The sequence below is a fragment of the Corvus kubaryi genome, unplaced genomic scaffold (genome assembly GCF_017639235.1).
Source record: "Corvus kubaryi isolate FWS band 111438036 unplaced genomic scaffold, C.kubaryi_AGA036_p1.0 76, whole genome shotgun sequence".
NCBI lineage: Eukaryota > Metazoa > Chordata > Aves > Passeriformes > Corvidae > Corvus > Corvus kubaryi.
Genome location: NW_024582063.1, coordinates 8,448,545 through 8,456,668, shown reverse-complemented (window position 1 = coordinate 8,456,668; position 8,124 = coordinate 8,448,545). Strand labels below are relative to the sequence as shown.

Sequence of the window (8,124 nt, the reverse complement as noted above, 5' to 3'; positions counted from 1 at the left end):
AAGGGAAGAAAGACATCTAATGTCGGTCCTCTGGAGTGGATACCAAAATCAAAAGGTTTTGTCCTCATGAACTAACATCAGTGCCTACTCCATAAATTTGGTTATCTACTCCTTTTCCTGATTTCTAGTTTCGTACAGTCAGAAACTCCTTCCCCTTGGTTAGTGGGCAGCAATACCAAGGGTGATAAATAGCATGTGAGCATTGAACTGCATGAACAGAAAAACATGTAGATATTCTTCAAGCAATGCAACAATGAAAAAAGCATAGTATCTTCTATAGACATATTACCAAATGCCTGAACAGCTGAGTGGTTATGGGGAGTTTCAAGTAATTTCTTTGGGCTGGCATGAGTAAAACATAACAGTTAATTTCTTCTCTCTTAATTATTGCTGGAGTAGACCATCTGTAAAGATGTGTCTTTCTGTGCAGCCTTTTGAATGAAAAATTTTGAGAGAAAAAAAAAAGTGTGGGGGCTGGATTTCACTCTGAGAGGTAGACAGAGGACTTCTCTGGTGCTTCTGGAAGCAGAGTTTGTCAGCTGGTGTCAGGGGGAGCTGATCTTATGCTTATCTGATGGCAGAACGTGGCTATCAAACTGCTGGTGTTTCCCTAACAATGATAGGTGAGCGAGGCTCCAGAGCTCTGTTATATCAGATTGATCACACATTTCCTGACAAGTTTTTGAAAGTGGTTTCTAAAGGGACAAGAAGAAAAGCCTGAAGTAGAGAATAAGGGGCTGTCCCTGATCTGGCAGTGTGACATGAATTCAGTAAATGAGTGAGAGCTGCCCAAGTGTCTTGGCTACGGGAATGGTTCAAGTGGCTCCTAGTGCAGGTCGGAGAACTCCTCTTGCTGGAGGGGACAAAGAATAGCAGTGAGGGAATACTTGCTATTATAAGCATGCTGGCTACTGGCTGGCCATGTATTAGCAGTTTTAGAGCTGTGAAGCCACATTTCCGTAATAAAAGTGGAAAATAATACCTTTATGGAGATTACCTGAACCTTGCAACTGCCCTGCAGTTCATTAGAATGGTTGCTTTTGAGTCATTTAAGGCAAAGGGTGAGAAGGTGGTGCTGGTGGCCGAGACAACTACTTAGAATGAATTACTAAAGTTTGGAGGTAACTGGTTTTTAACATTCACCCATTGTTCAGGAGCTTCTGAGAGAGGCACATGCCTGCTAGCTGGGTGTTTGACTCACTCGTGAAGTGACAGTGACGTGTAGAAACCACGAATGAGTTTAAAGCATCCCAGCTCAGTAGCCACTTGGAGCGAAGTGCACCCATTGAAGAGGTTAGGGTGGTATTTGGGTGCTCCTGAAAAAGAAGGAAAGACCGCAATGTCTCCTGAGAAAGCCATCCTATGGGGTTCTTGTGCATAGCAGCCACAGAAGCAAGCCACTAGCTGAAGGTTTTCCTGCTTGATTGGTTTTAAACTACAAACAACATTCAGAGATACCCGGTTTCTTTGACAGCTTTCAGCACAGGTTGTGACCAAAGTCAAGCACAAAGGTACAAAGGGCTTTCTGTGCATGCATAACTTTCATATTCTCACATGGAGAGGAGAACATGGCCATAAATGCATGGGTAAAGTATCAAGCAGAGTTTTCTTTCCTTAAAGACAATTGTGCTTGTTTCCCCTCCTGCTAATTATAGCCTATAAATCCCCCTACTCTCCCAACTCAGGCAGTAACATTTTGTTACCTACATGCTGTCAGTAGACTTTACAAAGATCTCTAACACATGTTATAAAAGTTATTGCTATAGTACTATATATAACAGCTTTGCATAAGAGAATAGAGGGCTGCCACATTTAGAAAATGCAGGTGCTATGTAAGCCCCTTTCTGAAAGAAAGAACTTAGCTCAGTTTCCTTTGAAGAACCAGAGACTTGAAATTGAAAACTGTATTAATGCCATTGTCTCCTTGTATCAGCAGGTTCCAGAGAGATTCCTGGAAGTGGCTCAGATCACGTTACGGGAGTTTTTCAATGCCATTATCGCAGGCAAAGATGTTGATCCTTCCTGGAAGAAGGCCATATACAAGGTCATCTGTAAGCTGGACAGTGAGGTCCCTGAGATTTTCAAATCCCCAAACTGCCTACAAGAGCTTCTTCATGAGTAGAGAGTTCAGCAGCTATTTATGAATGTATGAAAGTAGCAGTCCCCTTCTGATGCCCAAGTCATGTGTGTCTCTATTTTAATTTCATATATATGTGTATCGCATACATATATACGTATATGGAATTAGACTGATCCCTTCTGGATTTTTTTCGTTCAGTTCCAAGGGGATGGTTATTTTACTTCAGCCTTTGGTTTACTTTTGCCCGAGACCCTTAACATTTGAAGAATCAACTGGGTTAATTTTCAGGGAGAAGAGTTTGGAAGCGTGTAAAAGCCTGTCTTAGCAAGTTAGGGCATTATGTTTAAAAATGCTTTGTCAGATTTATTGCTTGCTGCAAAGTGGCATTTTGTCTTAGTGAGACTAATGTCATGGCACAATACTACAGACAATGAAGTTTATATTATGTTTATACTGCTAAAGGTCTGAACTCTGTGGAGTCACTTCATAAGCTTCGAGCTTTTTTATTTGTATTTATATACTTTTTAATCAATACCTAGATTTTGTTTCATACTTTAAAAAAATACAACATCTATTTTAGGTACTCACTTCAAGAAGTGACACCCAAAAAAGCAAACCCTATTCTTCATGTTTTCCTTACAGAAACGACAGATACCCTGCACCAGTAACCAACATGCCAGGTTGTTGTTTGTCTAAATTGCAGCAAGAGATGTTTGCACAAATCAAATACTGTTCTTGCAGGGTTAGGCCAGTAATTCATGCACAGTATTGTATCAACCACACTAATTTTGGAATATGGTCAGCTTACTAAAGCGGAAGCATTTCACTCTCCATAGAGTAAAAATGAAACCTTCAGCGTCGTATATTGCCATGTCTTGGTCTTACTTTAAGTGGCATTAGTCCCTAAATTTATTCTTTTCTCAGTCCATTCTACCCCCCAAGATCCCCTTTCCAGCATACAAAGTTTTCTGTCCATATTCAACATCTGTCCTGAAAAGCACTTTTTGAATGATCTTAGGTATAGTAGAAGAGTCTTCACCTCACAGTGCTGAGGCAAAGGAAAGAAAAAAAAAAAAAGCTTGTTTGTAGCTGTAAAATGTAATTAGTCTTTTCCCAATCAGAAGAATAAAAATTGCATTTTCATAAAAATCTAATCAAGCATAATACAAAAATCACAGTGTCCTCCTGGCTATGCAGGGTTCAGATAGCCAAATTGGATTTTTAAAATTACAGTAAGTGCAGCTTTAAAAAAAAAAAAAAATTTAAAAAATCTGTTTGAGCAATGTGGCTGCACTTGTCTTCTGAAGCTGGAGCTAGTGTTGACCAAAACCTGAGCTACAGTGTAAAGTCCCTGATGGATCTGGGTTTGCCTGAATGCTACACCACGATATGACAGAGGGAAAGAAAGCTAGCTGCTAGTTCTTGTGCTTTCTTCAGTGGCTCTCCTTTTCTCATGTTTTCAGAAAGAAATTGTCTCCAGAAGTTTGGGGGAAGGTTGAATATGCTATGGCACACTGTATTTGTCATTTTCTTTGTCGTCTTTTGTACGGATGCAGTAAGAATTTATTGTTATCATCAATAGTATTTTCCCCTACATAATTCAATCTAAATCTAGAGGAAGTTCCTAATTAGCCATGAATTATATTTAGACCATTGAGGATATTGGTATCTTCTTTATTTTAAAATTACATTTTGACTTTGGAGAGTGAAAGTTTACCCATGTGACTAAAGAGCTGACCTGATCATTGCAATTTCACTTCATTTACAAATACTGCTGATAGACAGAAATGTATGAAAGCAATTATTGTTAGCAGAAAGCCTTAAAAACCTGCTGACTTCAAATTAAACAGCACAATCCTCCGATTCCCTGTCATTCTTTTCAAGCACTGGCAGTATCTGTGGAGTATAGGCAATGCAGACAATAGCATGGGATGAAGTGCCAACATTTTCACTATGCATTAAAAGCAAAACAAATCTTGATCTTAGACTCCCTGAGAGTACCTAATACTGTACGTATCCTTACAGTAGACAGGATTTATTTTTTTCTTTCTTTTGTTTTCTTACTTTTTTATTTCATTTTATTTTGTTTTCGTTATCTCATTTTTCCTTCTTTTTTTTTTTTTTCCTCTGTGTGTGCATGATTTGGTAAATATTACACTTCATAAAGATGTAACTCCAATGAATTCTGAGTAAGAAAGGATGAAAATTGTGTTCATGCACTTTTTTTGATTTATGGGAAGAAGTGGCATAAAATGCTCAAGTTTTGATACAGTAAGTTCATCATTGGCATACCATCAGATGCAAAATATAACTTTGCATTGTCACCTTGGACATAAGAAAGCAAAGCCATACTTTAGTCATACTGTGTGGACATACTACTAGCTACCATCTCAATCTGTGATTTTACCGTTGCTTTATATTACTATTATTATTATTCTATTATTATTATTATATTATTAATATTATTATTATTTGGCTGCAATGGGATTCACATAATCTAAATAAGTGAAATTGTGTACTCAACACTTGATGTTGTTGCATTTATTTATTTATTTATGGGTAGTATAATCTCAATAGTAAATGAGGCATAGGAATTAGGAATAGAAATTTCATCTTAAAAGCAAAATAAAAACCTCCTTGGTCTGGAAAAGGAAATAATGATAATTTGATCATTGCAGTTATGTGATTTTTCTGCATTTTATAGCCATATTGCCTTTGTGCCTCCCAATTCACCTAAAATTACAAATACATGGCATAGCTTGTACTAAATTCTAAGTAGAATCCAATCCAGTTTCTTTTAAATTATCTCAATATTATTTCACTAAAAATGGCTAAAAGGCAGGAGGCTACTTTTATTGTAATGAGAAGTTTACATAGGAAAAGAATTTCAAAATCCATGTAGAAACCCCATCTTGCCATTCATTTACTGCTAATTCAGATTTATTTCTGCATATAAACTTGAGGTTATAGTCTGTGCCTAGACCTTAAATGCACCAGCGGAAGGATAAAAAAAAGTCCTTCAAAATACCAGTTTTTCCCCCACAAGTACAATTGTTCTTGTGCCTTCTGTGGCTTACAATTTTCATCTTTTAAACTTTATTTTTCAATTACTACAGCTGCAATAAACACTGACTTTTTTTTTTTTTCCGGCTGTTTGACATAATGTTGATAGCTATGCATATTTTGTGTCTTTTTAAAAATTAAAAAAATAAAAAAAACAAAGCAGGAGAATACGTTTTTGAAGAAGAGAATTTTTAGAACAGTTTGATAACGCAAATTATTTTTTCTCAATTGTTTGAGCAGCATTCGAGTTTTGAAAATTCTTGTAGAAGCCAATTTTTTGTAACTGTGGTGCAAATCTTGTGTTTTCTTAGCCTGATGAAAAGTAGTATAGAAGCAATATTTCATACGTGGCATATGTGCATATACAGATACGTATGTGGTCACACACACAGGACAACATGTGTGGGCATATGTATGTATATTTACACAAAAACACACACACACACACAAAAGATGCGTATGAAGTGAAAAGCTTACCTTTTTCCTATCTAGATTAAGAACCTATTTTAGACATTTGTTATGTTTTGTGAAAAGAATGTTCTATTTGAAACTACAAAACATTTAATTCTTACTGTATCTCTGGTTGTTTAATGGGAACGTTTCACATTTAATGGTAAACACGTGGAAGATGTTAGAATGTAGTAATTATTTAAGGAAGTGTTCACCCATGTATTCCTGAGGTTTGCTTTGTGCCTCTGAGTATTATTTAATTAAAGTGTTTTAAGTTTGCAGAATCTTTGTTACTGTACCAGGTATGTGGGTGAACATTGAAAATCGAGGGGAACTTTTATAAAGCAATGTAAATATTCAACCTTACTGCTGTTCTTGCATAAAGACATAAGATTTTAATAACTACATTCTGAAAACATCTGTTGAATTTATAAGAAACACTACAGTAACTGTGTAGATAGTTGAAAGCATTCTTGAAAATCCAGCTCTCTACTTTTAAAAGTTAAGTCTCTTTCATCAGATGTCAAGGGAATGGGTAATACAGTTTCTGTAAAATTGCAGAATTTTTTTCTATGTATATGAAGTCAGTTAATAGAAAAATGTTTTTTTTCCACAGGTTAATATTAATTAAGAAATAAAGGTGAAGATTTTGTGGCTTTAAAGATAGGATTTTCACCAGCAGCATTGAAAGATTATACATATATATATATACAGAAAGATATATATATATATATTAAAAATGGAAAGTGGTTTACAAAACCCCCAAAATGAGCACTGTACATGAGAAGTGAAAGCAAAAACTATATTTACCATGTGTATTATATAGCAATCATTGGTGTTAATAGTGCAAATGTTTCCTTCTGGTACCAACTCTGTGTTTGAAAATTCCAATACGCATTGTTTTCAAAAAGCTCCCCTTAAGGAATGTAACTGGTTTATATGAGTAAGCAGTTACTGTATTGCACTTAAATGTTCTGTTGAAGGAAATGCAATTTTGTTTTCTGTAGAACTGTTGGTTGTAAACCATCTATAAACTGAAGCTAAAAATGCTCATATTTAGAGCTGGGATGAAAACTGGTATTTAACCTTTGTATCTTCTTAGGAATATCCTTTTTAGTGTATGAAAGGTGGTGGCACTATGACTTTATTCAGTCTTTTCATCTGAGCCACAGTCACCTCTCTCCCAAAGCAGCCACCTTCCAAATGCACAAATACTGGGATATGTAGAAACAAATCTAGAAGAAACAGCGAGCTTACATTTTTCTCTAAAATCCATACCTTCTGCATTAATTGTACCACTCGAGTGAGATAGTAGACAAACACAATACCCATCTCATTACCATATAACGTGTAAGAGTCAGAAACTAAAGAAAAAGGAAAGAAAAAGCCTCTTTAGGTTGGTTTTAATGCTGCCCAGAAGAGTCAAAGGTTAAGGTTTAAACTGATATTGTCCCAGCCATTACTCATATGTATATAGTTACAAAAGTGACAAAACACTGCCTTTATATTATTTAGCAATATGTTGTAAATAGCATTATTAAGCTCTTTTTTTTGTAATAAAGACCCTTTAATTTGAAGATAGTACAATAACTGAACTGATAAAGTCAATTTTTGATTTTTTTTTATTTTATTTTTTAGCTAGAGGCAATTTCAACTGTGGATTTTTTTGTTGTTGTCTATTGTTCTGAAGACTTTGCATAATTTATTGGTTTAATTTATCCTAATTTATTTGATGAAGGTGTACAATTTTGTATTACCAAGGATGTACTGTAATATTAATTGATGACAAGATAAAACAATAAGACTCCCCTGTCCGTTTGGAAAAAAAAGGTGCAGTAGACAATTGATTGAAAAAAAGTTACAATTCTAGCTTGGCAGCTACTAAATTTAAGATAAACACAGGAAAAATGTTTGGGGGGGGTGGATTTTATTTTGTGTGTTTAAAGCTTTTGTATACTCTCCAGACTTTTACCTTTTTGCTTTGTACCACTTAAAGGATACAGTAGTTCAATTGCCTTGTGTGCCTTCCATCTTCTCTAAACTGAATGTATGTGCAGTATATATGCAAGCTTGTGCAAAATAAAATATAAATTACAAGCTCATTGCCATTGTTTACATTTATTTCCAAGAGTTTATGTTGCCCCATGTCAAGAGGTGAGCCCCTGAACCGCTCGGCTGTGGCCAGGCTGTGCCTAACACTGTAGTTCTCTGAAGGTTTTCTTTTCCCCTTAGTTCAAATTATTTATTAATGAAACTACCAGCCCTCTTGCAAAATGGATAGAATGATTTATGGCCACGGTGTCCTACCTCCAGCACAGCGCCAGTTAAGATAATGAATGTTATTTTGCAATAGTCTATCTGACAAGGAATAACTCCCTGGAAGAGACCTGTTATGTCTAAAGCATAGACAGCCCTTTAAATTAAATGTAGCCAATGTGAGCTAGAAAGTACTTTTGTTTATACTGCTTAATCATTTCCTGGGTATACCTGCCATGCTGGTGTCCTGCAACAGGGAGTTCCTCAAACTGGAT

At 35.8% G+C, this 8,124-nt stretch overlaps 1 protein-coding gene across 5 annotated transcripts in view; it reads left to right on the top strand.

Moving 5' to 3' along the window:
• The window catches only part of PROX1 (prospero homeobox 1), a 50,293-nt gene extending 42,598 nt beyond the window's left edge, over positions 1–7,695 (top strand). For 4 of the 5 annotated variants that reach the window (XM_042051523.1, XM_042051524.1, XM_042051522.1 and 1 more), the window contains one exon: positions 1,934–7,695. In XM_042051523.1, coding sequence (XP_041907457.1) covers positions 1,934–2,122 — 189 coding nt within the window. In that variant the 3' untranslated portion in view covers positions 2,123–7,695. The remainder of the gene's footprint in view (positions 1–1,933) is intronic. The other variant, XM_042051526.1, reaches the window with a different exon arrangement.
• The last annotated feature ends 429 nt before the right edge of the window (positions 7,696–8,124 follow it).